The sequence below is a fragment of the Xiphias gladius genome, chromosome 7, assembly GCF_016859285.1.
Source record: "Xiphias gladius isolate SHS-SW01 ecotype Sanya breed wild chromosome 7, ASM1685928v1, whole genome shotgun sequence".
Lineage (NCBI taxonomy): Eukaryota > Metazoa > Chordata > Actinopteri > Istiophoriformes > Xiphiidae > Xiphias > Xiphias gladius.
In genome coordinates this window covers 3,083,362-3,100,995 of record NC_053406.1, presented here as the reverse complement: position 1 = coordinate 3,100,995, position 17,634 = coordinate 3,083,362, and the positions used below count along the sequence as shown (strand labels likewise).

The 17,634-nt window shown below is 40.8% G+C and overlaps 1 protein-coding gene and 2 pseudogenes across 3 annotated transcripts in view; 1 reads left to right on the top strand and 2 right to left on the bottom strand.

Moving 5' to 3' along the window:
- Positions 1-6,816, top strand: part of sorl1 (sortilin-related receptor, L(DLR class) A repeats containing) — a 101,616-nt gene extending 94,800 nt beyond the window's left edge. For all 3 annotated transcript variants that reach the window (XM_040130649.1, XM_040130651.1, XM_040130650.1), the window contains exons 44-48: positions 251-425; positions 1,039-1,145; positions 1,501-1,693; positions 1,818-2,030; positions 3,258-6,816. In XM_040130649.1, coding sequence (XP_039986583.1) covers positions 251-425; positions 1,039-1,145; positions 1,501-1,693; positions 1,818-2,030; positions 3,258-3,325 — 756 coding nt within the window. In that variant the 3' untranslated portion in view covers positions 3,326-6,816. The remainder of the gene's footprint in view (positions 1-250; positions 426-1,038; positions 1,146-1,500; positions 1,694-1,817; positions 2,031-3,257) is intronic.
- Positions 6,817-10,034: 3,218 nt separating this feature from the next.
- Positions 10,035-14,673, bottom strand: LOC120792140 (annotated as a pseudogene).
- A 270-nt stretch (positions 14,674-14,943) lies between these two features.
- On the bottom strand, positions 14,944-17,174 carry LOC120792139 (annotated as a pseudogene).
- Between the last annotated feature and the right edge of the window lie 460 nt (positions 17,175-17,634).

Here is a 17,634-nt window from a genome sequence, read left to right as displayed (position 1 = left end):
TCAAGCACTATCCAAATCTCTATCATCTATCATCTTGATAGATCAAGATGATGTACAAAATACTTGTATCCTTAAAGATCTAGCCACTGTTAAAATGGTATCTAATGTGCTTGTGTGTGTGTGTGTGTGTGTGTGTGTGTGTGTGTGTGTGTGTGTGTGTGTGTGTGTGTGTGTGTGTGTGTGTGTGTGTGTGTGTGTGTGTGCTTGTGTGTGTGTGTGCTTGTGTGTGCTTGTGTGCCTGTATCTGTAGACATATGCAATCCACGTGCGGGACGTGATCCGTAAAATAGAGCGGGATTACAAGCTGACCACACAGAACAACACAGTGGAGTACCTGCTGAAAGGCCTGGAGCCCGGAGGACGATACAGCATTTCTGTCCGCCTGCGCAACATGAGCAAGGAGGCCAGCTTCTCTCTAAGCACAGGTTACACACACAGTACTCCGACCGATAGAAGTTATGGAGCTTTGTTTCTTCTGCTTTTGAACTGTAACAACTATCATACAGCTTGTTTATGTGCCCCAGGAGATTCAAATAGTGCTGCCACAGTTAGTTAGATGAGTTGATCTAGAAAATTAATTCTCACCAATCATAATAACTCTTTGATTATTTAAAATAATTTATCGAATACATATTTCAAAGATTTGTGGGTTCCAAATTATCCAGTGTGAACATTTTTAACTTTTTAAAAATATTTTGTGACATTTTTGCAAAAAGTAATGATACATAAATCAATAAATATAAATGAAATGAAAGTAATAATCTGTTTGACTATGTGCAAATGCACGCATGGTCATAGTTGCTGAAATTGTGATTTGTAAAAACTGATTACTGTTTTTTAAATACCGCAACACAAGCCATGGTACATTATGTAGTACTTGTAACTGTGCTGCAGGCTCATGTTTTTCAGTGCTGAGAGATTAATAATAGATTCATGCTAAAGTATGACCATCAACTTTAAATAGGCTATACAGTACAATACAGGTCTTTGTCTTTATAAAGAAACACGTCGCTTAAAGTATTTTGTACTCTATTGCAGTTCCTCTTCCAGCTCCTGAGGCCCTAAAGATCTTGACAGAGAAAGACCACGTGTTCCTCTTCTGGAAGAGTCTGGCTGTCAGAGAGAAAGGCTTCAATGAGAGCAGGGTAAGACACCACTGACCGGTATCTTCCCTTTTACACGGTGTTACATCTTTTTCTTCTACCCCACTAAAACCCTGTCTGTGTTCTATAGCCCTCTACTCTACTATCTAACTTTGCACAGTGTTGGGTACAGGTCCTTGATATATAATAATGGTAAGACTATAACAAATTGTCAAGACCTTCGACTCAAAGGAGAATTCATCGTATGATTGTGAGAAAATTTAAATTGTTGGTGTTCAGATATAATCAATAAGTACAGTAGTAGAAACACAGTGTGTTAATAAAGAAGCATCTCTTGTAGTTCTACTTTTATGTCCTGTGCATTTGTGCTCTTATCCTCCACTGATGCCGTTCACAGGGGTATGAAGTACATGTGCATGACAGTGTGACCAACCAGACGTCCTACCTGGGAAACACAACGGAGACCTACTTCCGCATCAGCAGCCTGCTGGTGGGACACAACTACACTTTCTCTGTGCAGGCCCGCTGCCTGCTCAGCGGTCAGTTGTGTGGGGAACCTGCTCTACTACTCTACGACCAGCTGACAGCAGGTACTGGAGCATATACTGTTCAAAAATCCAATTGAATTGAAAAAGTGTTTGAACAGTAAATATACTGTAAGTAATGAACTTAATTTTCCATTCATGCTGTAAATGTTCCTTTCCATCTGTCCAGGGGCCAGCGATGCCTCCCGCAGTGAGGGTCACTCAGGGGACAAGGCAGCAGTGGTGGTCCCCGTCCTCTTCCTGCTGCTGCTCGGAGTGTGTGGTAGCTTGGTGGCACTCTACCTCCGACACCGCCGACTGCAGAACAATTTTACAGCCTTTGCCAACTCCCATTACAACTCTCGCTTGGGCTCTGCCATCTTCTCCTCTGGGGATGAACTGGGTGAGAAAACTGTTTCTTCTTAGATGTGTATGGTCTAGGGTATAAAGGTTTTTCCTTTAGGAGAAAACATTCACCTGACACTGCAGCGATAAGTAGGGTTCAGGACCCATCTGTGGTTCTGTCACGTGGCTGGGAGCTTCAAAGAGGTCGACGGGAGGCCTGTTGGGGATCATGTCCTTGTCACTGCACTGAAAACTACTAGTGGTTGCTCCAGTTGCCTGTAAAGTGTAGAAGGTGGGGATTCTGACGGAGACAAAATGAAAAAACTTGTCACTGACAGGTGGGAAAATCACCTCCACGCCAAACTAGTTTCCCTTTACCCACAGGGAATGGCAAAAAAAAAAGGAGATAATGAGGAGGTGAACCTCCATGTGCTCCTTTTCATCTGTGTGTTGTATGGATATACATATCAAAGAACTGCTGTTTTCGGAAACTTTGACTCAAGAAACTTACGGCAGAAATTCCATTTTTATGGTTAAGATTTATGGCACCAATTTCCAAGGAGTCAGCTAACATGATGAGTCACAATGTTGTTCGTCTGTCTGTGTAAGAAAAACACCACAGACTCTTTGTGATGATGTTTCACATGTTGGGCTCTTAATTGTTATGAAAAGGTCTTAATATATTGTTGAACACTTTAGTCACCCTCTCAAAACTGATGATGGAATTTCAGTTGCACTATATGAGGAATATACAAAGACCCCATTTCATTATTTACAGCGTAATATGCTAGTGTGATATAATTTTGTTTTATAAAATTCTTATAGCTTAGATGTTAGCAAATAGTTGCCTAATGCCACATCCAGTAGAGACATTCATATGGAGTCGTCTTTTTGTCGGTTTCATGAATCCAGAATTCACTCTCGTTTTAGCTTTTTCGATCTCTGACAACTCTGCTAGCTGCTGGATGCTCCACAGAATAAACAAGTTAGATGCTAATTTGTCTGTTTATCAGAGTGTTTCACTAAAAAACAGCAGCCTGCTGCAGCTGACAAACCTAAACAATGAGCTTTAAGAGCAAAGTAAAGAAACAAAACACTTGTAAATACTCTCTAGAGCTAAAGAGAAATGTAAAGTTGTGTGATCATTGTGTGATCTTTGTCTACACGAGTAACCCATTTGTAGAAATGTACAGTCATTTGATCCATTATTAGTATAGAAAAATAATGATTAGTGGAAGGACACTTTTTTGAACATCCCTCTTTTTTCTCTCCTCCTCCTCTCCAGGTGATGATGATGAAGATGCTCCCATGATCAGTGGTTTCTCAGACGATGTCCCCATGGTCATCGCGTAGCAAGACATCCTTCCATTACCTGTTTCTCTCTCTTCCCTTCTCCCCTTCTCTTCTTCTACCCCCACTCCCCTTTACCCCCATCACTCCCCATCAATGCCGCAGTACGCCATCGAAAATCTGTTGATGGGAACCCCCCCCCCCAAGGAAAACATGAAGAAAAATGGAAAAGTGTAATGAGAGAAAGAGATATTTTTCAAATATACAATGCACTTTTTTTTGGATGCGCAATAACTTATTTTTTATAATACTAAATATATATATATGTATGGGGTCAAAAAAAGACTGGGAGGAAGAGGTGGACACTGAAACAAACTGTGAAGGATTTGAGTTTGTGAAGCGTGCCAGGGAAAGAGAGACCCTATTTGTAATGCAAACTCACTATCCATAGGAGCGGTTCATTGCTTAAAGCCAAAATAAGCATCCAGAGACTGGAATCTAGAATGCAAAAAATGACACATACACACATTGAAAACAAAACACAAAAAAATAAATATTTAGATATATGCTGTATACAGAATATACAAATAGAAAATAATAGAGCAGCAAGCGTTACATGTTTTGCTGATAGTACGGTGTGTACTATAGCGGCGTATGTAACATTAGTGCCCAGTGTGAGAGAATTGGATGAGTTAACTGTGGATCGTGTTTCATCGTTTACAGAATCTGAATAGTTGTCTTTGATCAACAGTTTGGGAAACTGTTGATTCTTGTGAACGTATAGAAGTCTTTGACACTCGGCTTAACCAAAAGATTAGTGATTGGCTTGGCCATTGGCACCATGTAGTGTCCCCATAGATACACTTTTATTTTCCACCACCAGCACACTGTTGTACTGTATGTAAAGGCAACACATGTCCCTTGAGAGGAGAATATTCCTGTCTTTGAGGGGTAAAGTATCCCTCATAGCATTGCCAAGATCCTAAATATTTGTAAATATTGGCTTTTAATATGTTCTGTCCTTGTAATGCTGTACCATATCATTCTGTAAAATGTGTATTTTTATTTTATTTTTTTTAAATCATTCAGGACCACAAATTATCGTCCCCGGCATTTTGCCATAGCTGTAGTCGTAGAGGAAGTGTGTTTGGGGTTCTCAGGGAACTGTGTCGGAGCGGACACCAGCGCAGCACCACCACCACCACCACCACCAACACCACCATGGCTTAGGCAGCACTGTCCATCTACTGTTGAACAGGTGCAGAAACCTTCGAAGAGCTACTGGATCAGCTGTGGGTGGAATGACTGGCAGACACAGGTCATTGTCAGTAGTTGTGATGAGGAGTCAGGTTCAGGTTGACTGGTTTAGAGAAATTCATGCAAATATATACGTTTCTCCGCATACTTCCAGTAGCATCTACTCACACAGATTGGTTTGGTGTCATTTGCCTGGGTTTTCAGACATCCGTCGCTGAGATTTCAAGAGCTGCATCACTTTCTAAAGACAATTTCTTGGATAATCCAGACTTCGCTGTATAGTAGCTAGTTTTCTGCTAAATAGTCCCCATGAAATCTTTTGTGACCAGTTACACTAAAAAAAGCCGTATACTGGAGGCTCGGTCACATAGTGACTACTTGCAGGGTTATGGTGGAGCTCGAGAAATTGGCTCACTTGCTGAGGCATAAAAAAACAGGTGGGACAGGAAATAGTGTGGGCAGGGTTGTAAGCAGATACTGTGGGCTAACAACAAAATAACAGAATCGTAATTCATACAAATGAATCAAATGAAACATTTCATTTTCGTTACCTTCTATAAATGTTGCGCTCACTGCACCGAGGCGGCGTCGCTTCTTCTTTGCTGCCTGTGTCCTTCAGCCATGCAGTTATAGAAACATGGATAGAAACCAAAAAGAAAACCCCAAAACAACGCACCTTTGGTTGTTTAGCTAACCTGTAACATGCTAGCTAGCTGCTAACAGCAGCTGCTCGGGGCAGCCCGCTCGGTAACGGAGATTAACAGCGGTAGATTCATCAATTTATCGTTGTGTTTATATGTCACAAAATAGTGAGGAATTTCAATCTCGAGTTTGCTAATGCTGCTGGGATCGGGCCTTAACAGGGTTAGTTCCTGGATGTTCTATTCACCTCCAACTGTACTGGGTGGCAGCAGGAATCTCAGAGACTGATATCTCAAAACCTGAAAAGTTGTAGGGGTGTGGGGGAAAACCTGTACCTTTTGTTATTTGGTGAGTCCCTTTAAGGACAGAGAGACCAATGTTTGGTCAGTACCAGTTGATTGGACAGAGACAACACCCTGTGAGATGATGATCTCTATTATCTCTCTGTCTCAGTAGTACAGAATCTCACTGCTGTACGTCCCTACATGTTTAACACAAAAACCATTTTGGGGAATCATCCTCTTTGTTCTGATCCCACCCCCTCACCTGATTCTGCACTATAGTCCATTAACTGATACTTGTGTTTTGCCTCTAAGGCTTGAGCCTTTTGAACTGCTGGTGTGCTGCTCTTATTAACCTTGTTTTGTTTGTCAGGATGTCTTCATGAATGTATTTTATATATCTATACTGTTTAAGGTATTGTCCCAGCTCATTATGCTACTGTCACCACCTGTGAAGTGAATGCACACTCTCTGGTTTTGCCCTTGTTACAGTGAATTTGTAAAGCACCCGTTCCGCTGTGGACTACACAGGCCTTATGTTGTTACTCTGTAGACTGGCTTCTGAAAGCAGATTTCAGCTGTTCCAACCTTCAAAGGCCAAATTCTTAACCCAGAGCAGCAAACCTTTTCTTTGTCAGGTAAAGCCCAGAAAATCCCTGCATCACTCTTCTTTCATCATCTCATTCTTCCCCATATCAATAAACGCTGTCTGTACTAACATTTAAGACTTCCTCAAGACTTAAGCTGGATTTCATGCAGCTCTTCGCCCCGTCGGTGACATACTTTATTCTGTTTCTTGGCCTTAAAAACTGATTTTTCTGGCATTGATGCTGTTTTTTGCTCTGTGGAATTTCTGGTTTTGTGTTTTGCCACATAATGCCTTATTAGAACACATTTGGTTTCTATGTAATGTACTTTTTGTGTGATGGATCACAAATGCACATGCATGCATACACAGTCTGACACACACACACACGCGCGCGCACACACACACTCTACCCATACATAAGGCTAAGGAGGCTGAAGAGGAGGTTCCTGTTAGGGCATTCGGTTAACTTTGTCAGATCACTGCTCCTTTCTGAGTCGGCTGCTGTAAGCTGCCCATTTCCTCTGTTTTACTCATGTAAAAAGTGTAATTATTGGTTCTTATGTGATTGTTTGCCCCTCACTTGTCTTAATGTCAACTTTTGTCAAATAGTTTGCTTCAAAATGTCATTTGGCACGGAGTTTAATCATGTTGGACTTGGCCATGTTTGAAGATGTTAATGTCTTGCTTGCTTATCTCAGAGGTTGCAAGAAAACGAAATGTGTGGAGAAACAGTGTGAGGTGTTTTAAAAACCACTTATACTGAAATAAACTTGCTGAAAATCAAACTGTCGTACCCTTCTTTTTTGCAGCGAAGGAAGGAGGCTTGTAATGCCAGTGAAAGATGTAGAAACCAAATAAATTGAGGGAAGTAGGAAAAGATAAAGCATCAAGTATGATGAAAGTACAACAAGCATGAAAACTGACATACAGTCTACAGATGTCATGTTCCGTCATGCATGAAGACTCCACAGTTTAGCGAACCCAGGGAGACCACGAGGGGTGCCCAAGAATTACCCTGAACTGACCCTTTGGTACGGAGGCTTACAGGTGCTGTCAGAATAATTATAGACTTTTACAGTGTTAAATTATAATCGATTAATAAATTGACCGCTCAAAAAAATAAATACACATTCAAATAACATGTCGTGATTTTTTTTTTTTTTTTTTTAAATAGATACATTCAATAAGATGCTACTGTAGAGATTTAAAGAGTTGCTAGGCAATGCTAATATCTTTTGGCAGGTAGGAATTGCAATCATAGTAAGCAAAAATGTCTATTTCTTAGTTATATATTGTAACCACTATTTTCTAAATATTTCTCCAAATCTTTCCAAAACTTCAGGAAAAATTCACAATTGTAAAATCAATGTATTACTGATATTTCTTCTTTCTTGTGAAAAGTTCATATTTTATCAGTGTCATTAAATCTTCCAGTTGAACTGTTACAGGGAGATCTATATCGTGAGGGATTTTTAAGTCAGTTTCTTTAACTTTGTTATATAGACTTTAAGTGGTGTCAGCCACTGGATGCGGCTCTAAGAGTATCCTTGTGCTTGTCAGAAATATGATCTCTTACCATCCCATTTCCTATCCAGTTTTGTTTACACAAGTTTCTGTTTTTCATTATAATATGACGATTGTTCCAAAAGTTTTCATTTTGGGGGGAAAAAAATCACAAAGTTTCCCAGAGAGAAGAGCTTGAAATTTTAGAACCAAAAAGAAGAAATCAGGGGCTTTGATGCATTTTTATTTAACCCGTTTTCCTTAAAGGTAAGATTCAGGTTGACAAAACCTCATACTTCAAAAACCACCTTTGGCCTAAGCAGAACATCTCTTCAAACATGATGACAGTGACCATTTGTCCATACTGGTCTTTTTGACTTTAGGTTGAAAATTTAGATTTTGTCTGAGTGTCATATTTTAACATAGATGTATTCCAAGAGATATGAAACTTTCCTTGACAGTAATATTGAACAAAACCGTTGCTGAATCATCTAAACATATGATTTCACACTTTGAAAGATGAAGTTTTAAGACCTGATGTTTTTGAGAACGACTACTTCTATCAACGCATTTGGTATTTGATATTTATCTATGGCGTTTAATTAGTCTGAAAGTGGGAGGGGGAGTGAACATTTCCCTCCATGATCAAGCACCTGGTGGCAAGGAAAAATTCTCTTTTAACAGGTAGAAACCTTTAACAGAACCTAATGGCTAATGGTGGTCCCGAAAGGTTGGGGGGGGGGGGTAAAACAGGTTTTAAAGTGCATTTAAAATTGTTGTCACCTTTTTTTCCAAAGCATTGCAGACTAAACACAGAATAAGTAATCAAAAAGGAAAAATTAACAAAATAATGGCTGGTGATGCAGGATGAATTTTGTCCTATTGGTCCGGAGCAAGAAAGCGGCGCAGACTTCTTCAGTGGCCCTCAATCACTTCCGCCTGCTGTAAGAGAATGAGTGAGGAGCCGGGTTGATAGACCAGTACGTACATGGAACAGCATCTAACACCACTTCCCTCATTTAAACGGCATGTAGACAGGGATCGGCTACCGCACAGACCCGTGTCATAAACGCAGTCTTGCCAGCAATCTGGGCACCTAGCCCACCGCAACGGCAGATGGAGGCCCAGCAGGAAGACAGGGGGCCGTGCCCTGAGCCTCCGCCGCACACAAAGTGCACGTGGCTGGGGAAAGAGAGACCATAACTATAGGGGGAGCCCCACACTCTAGACTGGACCTCTGATGGATACACCTCTGGATGAAGTCCTAATGTTGCCCTTTATTAATTAGAGACAAATGTAAGTACGCCATTACAGCGTAAGAAAAGAGGCTTAATTTTGATTTGTACGTCCATCCCACTAGATAATTATTTAAAAGTTTCAAATCACAGACTGTCTCCTACACAATACAGCCTTTCCTTTATGTCAGCAATCGCTTTACATCGCAAATTCATCTCTCAGTCAAGGTATAAAGGTCTAAAACCACAGTGAGCATAAACATCCCTCCCCATAAATATGGTCTGCAAGAGATAAAGATGTCTTGCCACCCCTGAATGGGGATATGTAATGATATTCATCAAGAGACCACCTGCTGGGGGTCATGGGAAAAACTGTTCCTTAGCAACAAGATACACACTCCTACAAGCTACATGTTGGGAAATTTTGAGCAGATTGGGACGCAGACAACAGAAAACCTTTAACTAGGTGCTGTTAGGAGTCTGCTTCCTACAGCTGAGTATCTGGGTGTCTCAGCTGGCACAAATACGCCCCCCCCCCACACACAAGTGATCAAAAAACATATAATTAACAGCCCAAAATCCATCAAAACTAAAGTTCAAGTCTTATCTTTCTCACCGAAGTACCTTTCAAGCTCTTTTAAAAATATGTACATGACAGTTGACCAAGTTACTGTACAGTGGATACTGTATAGTGATGAGGGTGGAAATCTATTCAGAATGAAACTACCTCATAAGCAAATGTAGCATTCTGTTGCACTCTCCTCTCAGGATGTTATCTGCATCCGTCATTGGGGACTGTATGATGCGTAACCATACTACAGACACTTTAATGCATGAGGCCCAACAAGGAGGGATGTTTGTTTCTCCCTGTAGTTAATCTCGGTCACCAGCCGACTGGTCTTGGGACAGTGTGTCTGTGTCGCCGCGGCCAGTAGAAAGGCTTCACTGCCCTCTTGTGGCGAAAAGAGATGACATTCGTCCTGATCTGTCAATCCTCCTTGCAAACGGGCCTTCTATGGATCCCAGCGTATGTGCTGTTTGTGGCATATGGAGGACATGACACGGAAGGAGAGCGTAGAGGTATGAGCACCAAGAGGCAACTAAGGAGAGGTTTCTATCCATAATTCTATGCTGCACCCGATGAGTTGTAGTTTGATGGCTTGTTTCACAACGGTAACAGGCCCGGTGGGGCAGTTCAGGCAGCGCCACAGTGGGCTGGAACAGACAGTGAGGTAAGTCACTACATATGAATATCTTTACTGGTACTAAGTCTCCAAGCGAGACTTTGTGTATCGAACTGTGAGCTGAGAGGGTCAACAGTGTACAGTAAGGGACACCTTCAGGGATAGTGTAGCATACCAGGTCATATTTAAATTTCTTAGTCGGCATCTCGAGCTCAGAGCGCCAGGTCCCTTGTTGCTCACGCTGGGAGACGGACTCTTACTGAGCGAGACGCCCGTAGGGGATTGTTTGGAGCAGGTGGGTTTTGCCTCTCTAGTTGGTTCCTTATTCGGTTTGAACTTCTTAGATGAAGGCTCTGAACAGGGAGAACGAGGTCTCTTTGTGGCCTGTGGAATCATGGAGGGTGCTTGAACAGATAAATCCTTTTTCACAGACAAGGAGAACAAGGACATTTTTCATTTTTTTAAATTTAACATTCTCATCAAGGGCTCATTTCTTGCAAATAGTTTAGACTCATATCTTCACACAGGTTCTGGGCATGTTTAAGGATTAGTTTTGGAAAATATGCTTCCTGACTTTCGTGCTAAGAGTTAGATAAAATGATTGATACCACTCTTACTTCTTTATGTAGCTACATCCAAAAGCTGGTTAGCTTATCTTAGCATAAAGACTGGAAACAGAGGGAAACAGCTATGGCTCTGTCTAAAGGTTATCTGTACAAAAAATGTTGTACTATGCAAGTATTATAAGTAAATAATAGATAAGTGTACAAATGTTACGTTGGGGTTTTACAGAAGTGATGTGCCAGACTGTTTCTTGGCTGGGCACAGTAACTTCCTGGAGCCTTGCTGTCACTGTGTGGTTACCAGGCATCTAGAGGAGTATCAAGGTTCGTAAAGAGTCCAATGCATTAAAAAACCACAACGTGTCATTTTTCACTTGGTTTTTGTACAGATTAAACCAAAGAGATATAATGTAAAAAGCTAACCAGCTGCTGTTTGTGGCTTCAGATTTACTTCAGATTTCACATGATGGTGAACTATTCCTTTAAAATCCCAACACTAACATTGAAGACATTTTCACACAACAAACTAGTAGATTTTGTCATCAACAAAGCATGGAATGGTTTGGCAAACCGTGTCAGCTTTCATCCTCCTGGCTGGTGTCTCAGATTGAGGCCAGCCTTTCCTCTTTGTGCCTGGTTGGCACGTGCCGACAGGTGGTGCATGACTGGGTGGCACTGTGCCAGAGATTTGATGGCTCGCTGCAGGATTCCGTTTTGGACTGAAAAACCCTTTTGCGTGTGCCATAAGGTATCGCCCCGCTGAGATTGTCCCTCCTCAGGTATGTGGCTGATATGGTCATCCCCTTTTTATGTATTTTACAGCTCTCTTCCGTGCTGTAGACTGCAACAGCACAAAATGAAAATACGAAAGAAAAAAAATACTAGTATCAGTGAAGGAAAGGAGGTCGGAGGTCAGTTCTGTTTTCTGTTTTTTAGATCCGTCTGTATTAAAGTCCAATCAGCCACGTTGTGCTCACTCTGTCTCTAAAACCAAAATACAGGCCAATGAGTTGACAAAGTACAACATCTAACTACTAAAATATGAAGCTTTGTACAGCATAAGAGCAGCAAACGGGAATGAGTTCAAATATAACCATGAAATCTCGTCCTTACTTGTTATCGGCTTTCCTGTGTCCAGGGTAGGGCTGCACGTTAACATGAGCCAGGGACACGTCCGCATTTCTCTCCAGAATCCCCACCAGGAGTCTGATTTTGGACTCCACCAGGCCAACCCCGACAGAGTGAACAAAACATCATTTTCCGAAAGAGGAAATCACATAAGTAGCTGGGAATTAAATATTACAACTCGTTTCTCTCTCGGAGAGAGACCCAGACATTAATAAAGAAGCCTTTTCACCCAGAGATAAAAGATTGCCGACAAAATGTCTCCATTCCTTCCAGTTTTACATCAACTGGGCTCATTTTAGTTGTTCTGTGTACTCACCACTCAAGAGGCTGCTTCCCTGTGGTTGTTGTTGCTCGCAGCAGAATGTAATGCCTATTTTACCAACCAAGATTGTTGTGAATTCATCTGATCAATATACTTAAAATAGGTCGAGTTATTATACAGCATAATGAGTAACATCACTACACAAAGATGGACACTAGTCTTCATTATAGCCATTATAAACTTTAAACGTAACAAATCAGACTATTTTAAAGGATAAAGCCTGTGTTGTTTTAAAATGTAAGCGATCTGCGTTTGTGTGTTTAATACCAAAACTCAACAACACAATTTTAAAGATTAACCTCAATAGCTGTACACAGCCGTTCACTATGTCGATCAGCTCTTCCACAAAATAATAACTACATCATTAACCATATCAAGGACACTGCCTGTTCTGACCTTCCAAAGGCCAGAAAAATGTTGTGATCCCAGAAAAACAGATCATGAAGAGTTTCAGTTGAAATTCATCAAGGTAAAAAAGTGAGATCAGAACACACGGCAGATTTATTCAAACAAGACATTAAACCGAAGGCAAGAGAAAAGAGAGAAACGCAATAAGAAAGTTCAGACACAGCAATAAGGCTAAGTCAGGCAGCGCATATTCAGAGCTTTAAAACGGACTCAAAACTTCAACAGTCCTCGTAGCAATAAAGATATCATTACATTTTGCAAATACTTTGTAACAGGCTTCAGTCCATATTTTGAATGACTAACAGAAACCATCAAAACTTGGTCCGCAAATACATCAAAACAATCAGCATTCAACCATCAAAATTGAGTGCACATGTAAGTCTGAACCAGCATATTACGAGTTTCGAAATTATATTCAAAATCCCATAAATCCAGACAGACAGATGATCCGCTTCCTCTAAAATTACTGGAACAGACTTCAGTCAACATTTAAAATTAACAACAGCAAATGGAAAAAACTTGTCTGCACATTCATTAGAAGCGGGAACAAATGTAAGTCTGTCACAGTAACAGACAAAAGATGATCCACATCTTCAATAACTTGAACAGGCTACGCTTGACATTTTTATTTAAAAACAGCAAAAAATGTTCTGGATATGCATTACACACTTGCCATTCAAGAATTGTTAGGTGCAAAACATGGTCAATTCACAATAAGACCAGATCAGTTTCATTGTGTAACCCACAATGAGCCTGCCTTCAGTATCTTACTCTGAGAAAAAAAAAATCACAAAATACAATGTCACGCCCTATAAAGCACAATGTGTAAAAACGAATGGATTTACATCAACATCCTTTAGAATAGAACATACGACACGGTAGACACATGACAAAATCATTTGATTTTGAACTGGATACAAGCTGGAGTACAGGAATTTTCTTTTTTACAACCATGTAAAATACATGTATTCATTAGGAAAATAACAAAAATCATCCAATATAAAGCTCTGGCTTCTTTGAAGGCACATTTAAGTGGAAAGAAAGAAGTAGAAAGAGGTATATGAAGTATATGTTAAAAATATCAAAAATGATAATTAAAAATAATGTTGGAGGAAATGTCCATATTTTAGAAAGCAGTGACTATGTGAGTATATTTTGTCCATGACAACCCTTATTTCTATCTTTAGGTAGCTCAGTACATACTGGTACTTCTCAAAAACCTTTGTAGTTTTAAAGAGTTTGGACCAGTTCGCTTTTTCCTGTTGTATTTCCTGAGCGATGGCGAGGCCTGGGAATGAGGAAGAGAAAGCTTGTTCAAGTCTGCGTAAAACAAAATCCCATCACTTTGTTTGCAGAATAAAACCCTCAAACAACCCCTGAAGTCATGAGCTGAACGTGGTTTGACTAAACTGAGCTAACTTAATCCAGGATTACAGCACTGTGAGGTTGCCTTTAGCTGACTAAAGTGATTTAGCAGCAGAGCAAACTGTGTTCTGCTGCAGGTATGTTGGGGTAATTATGGGCATTAAGTGGCAGCGGTCACTGTGATTGATCTGGAAACATAGAAGAACACAAATTTTCAGCTTACCTGTGTCTAAAATTGGACAATTCACAAATAGACACGATTCCAGGTTTGTAGCATAATACCTTAATAAAATCCTGCCGAGGCCCCACCTTGGGATCACTAGAAGGAAGGCTGTAGTAGCAGTTCCTCTACTACCCTCAAACAAACTGGGACTGGCCACGCCCTGACACAAAACACACGATTTTCAAATCAACTGATCCTCGTCTACAGCGCTTACAAAGCATTAATGTGAAGAATTTCTTTTCTAGTTGCCTTTCAAAAATGGAGAAAGGCTCACTTTAAGCACCAAGTGATGTGAACTGCCAATCCAATCACACGTTTCCTACAACAACAACCCATAGAACTTTAGAAACTGGTTATTGTAGGAAGTGAATACTGTTTATTATATGTAAGGGACTGTCCATAGAGAGCGAGAGATAAGCTCAAATGGGCACACTGTTTTTAATGGAAACAAGGCTAGACCCACTCATGGTCAAGTCAGGCTACACTGACTACATTGGATCTCAGTGCCAAGTGACTTTTAGTAAACCCAGTTTTGATGTTTTCATTTAACAAGGACACCAGAAATGCTGGGACAACTCACCACATGGAGTAAACCTTGAAAAATTTAAACGCCAGGGTGGACGCGGTAGCATTTTGGGTACACCTGGCAAATCTGGCTACCAGTATGGCCCATGATATACCACCCAAGAAGCCCAGCATGTTGGAGTAGGGAAATAAAGAGGATGAGAGAAAAGATTAGGACCTCTAGTGCACAATGTTACCTAACAAGGGCCTGCTGTAATTGGCTACACCCCACAGCCAATTGAGAGTTTTCAAAGTAAGAGTTTAATCCTGGATATCTATTAAAATAAAATATTTTATTTCACATTTCACACACTATTGCTTCCTGCTTCTATTACCAAAAATTCCAAAATGATGTGAAATTGGATAAAAGACACAAGTGTTTTGACAGCTGCATAGTGAAGTAAATCTGTGCATTGTTCATTTCTGCAAAATAGAGATTGGGCTGCGGCTGCCTGGTAGCAAGACAAACCAAACAAAATATCCATGGCAACACGAGAGACCGAAAAACATGCGCCCTGGTACAGAAAAGAGAACACCGACTGTGTCCAGATTCAGCTCCTTGTACACTCTTTTACTAATCCCTATATAATTAACACTCAATATTTCACCTCATAGTGAACAATGAACTGAGATTGAAGTTATTTTGCACCACTGACTAGAAAATGATTTTGGATATAGTCAGTGACATGTGATCCTGTTTCGAGCGAAGGCCAGCACAGGGCAGTTTGTGCAAATGTGTAATTATCATGTAAGGGCACAAGTCCACTCAAAGGCTCAAGTCTCTTGAGTGACTAGCGAGCTTAACTAGTTCTGTGCCGGTCAACTCACCTTCGGCCCACAGCTTGACGCCTCTCAAAGCACAACTGAAATTATAAACGTTGGGCATTGGGCATTTCCTCTGTAACTCTGTAGCCTGTGAACACAGAATGAAAACAAAGATTAATATAGAAACTGTCACAGTAAGAAAAGGACAAACCACGAACAAAGAAACTGGCACGCTGTCGTACATCAAAGAAAAACGACTAGAGCTGTCAGGTAACACGGCAGGATCCCTGAGCAGTTGTGTGCTTTAATCTGATGCTTTACCGCTGAGACTCCTGACGCAACGTTTATCCATGCTCTTTCACATCTTGTCGTCCAGAAGGTTCAGATTTTCAGGGACGCACTATCGTTCCACCCGGGCAAAGACCAAGTCAGCCTAGAAAATTACACAAACACAAACCAATGATTAAGGCACATGCAAAGAAAACGTGAATTGAGGATACTGCAGACAGTAGAGTTCTGAGTTGTTTCTCTGGATTACCTCATTTCCACTTTAAGACAGTTTGATTAAAGGGACGAATGCCTCTCAGTGGCCTAAGGACAAGAATATTGTCAGTCACTTGCACTAGGGAGAAAAATGTCCTTTGACTTGTACACAATAAATGACTTATATGACTAACCTGTAGGTCTTTGACCTCCCTCTGGGCTTTCAGCTTCTCGTGGAAGGAGGTGAAGAAGACCTTTCTTTCCAGAAATCCAAGTCCAACACAAAGGGCATCCATATCAGCACCTGTCAGAGCAACACAGATTCATATGAGGGGAAAGTCTATATTTCAATAGAGCATTATCTTCAACATGTACTCTCAGAGGTGGTAACCCTCCACTGAAAGAGGCTATGCTGCTCGTCCCCTGAATACAAAGTGTCCCTTGTGAAACTGATGGCTGGCAAATGTATCACACAGCAGCTTCACATATACTAAGCTACTGTGTATCAACAAAGTGTATTCACGTTATGAATCACAAGCAACGCTGTAAAATGCAAGTTTCACACACACAGTCCTAACCTGCTCTTACAGTAGACGAGAGAATCTCCTGATGACCTTTTGAGTGAGCTCCAAGATAGTAGGAGCCAAATGGAAAGACCTCGCCCCCGACGTTTCAGTCACATATTCAGGTACATTTTAGATCAAAAAGCACAACAATGAAATTGTTCTACCTATGCAATAACAGCTAATGTTTTCAGTATCATATTTAGAGAAACTTTTGAAACAACAGTATAGATAAAAAAAGATTTAACCAACAATTTCTCACCATTTATTCATACATTTCTTTGAGCCACTCCTTCCAGAGTGACTCCAGTCTTTTCACAACCTTATCCCTGCAAATAAAACAAAAAGAGCATTTTCAAATACTGGCATTTCGCTGAAGCAAACCATGCCACGGTCCCTTTCACCTGTTGCCTACCTCTGGCATTAACTTTATCCACTGAGGATGTTGTTGTTTAACTGATTTACTCTTTTCACAGTAATAACAGACCCAGGTAAGAGGTCTCAATAGCAGCGTAATATCTAAGACACGGAATCACACAAAAACAAAAAAAATTAAAAATTAAACATGTTTTTACAGTTCTACGTTATCCAAATAATATTGATCAATCGAGGAGGAAATAGTGAAATACTAAAATATGTGTCACTGCTGTGCTGCAGCTCCAAGTCGTCCTCAAATACACCATAAGCTTTCAGACTTTGGATCAGTTTTCTGGTCTGGATCAAGTCAGCCTCCTTGGGCAGATCCTCACTGATAGGACCTGTGATCCCCTTGCACTTGGGCATGTCTGTGGATGGTGGAGCCTCGCTCTTCATGGGACTGAAAAGGGATGTGTACATGTTGGTTCACTATCCATGAAACAGTCAAGAAACACAAACTATATACGGCACAGAATCCCTCGAGGGAAGGAAAGGCTTGTAAGTGTGTTAAATATCAGGTGATTGGAGCCTCCCATTGTGCTAAGACATCTGAAATAAATTGTCTCAGCTATGTACATTACCCCCATCACAAGGCAGGTATCAACACCAATCCAAAACATGTACAAAATCACAAGTTAAGTTATGGCAAATTCAACAAGACATGTGAACGGCTCATTTACCTGTTTGACCTCAGCTAAGTCTGTGAATAAAAATTTAAGTACTTACTGAGACATTGTTTTTACAGTTTAAAACCTCTTTGTTTATGTTCACTCAGAAAGATCTTGTTTTCACTTTGTAAAGCACAGCGGAATGAGTGTATTTCACACACTCTGGGAGGGGGGGATTTAGACTGAATTTTAGAACGCGCGCCCTCACAGTG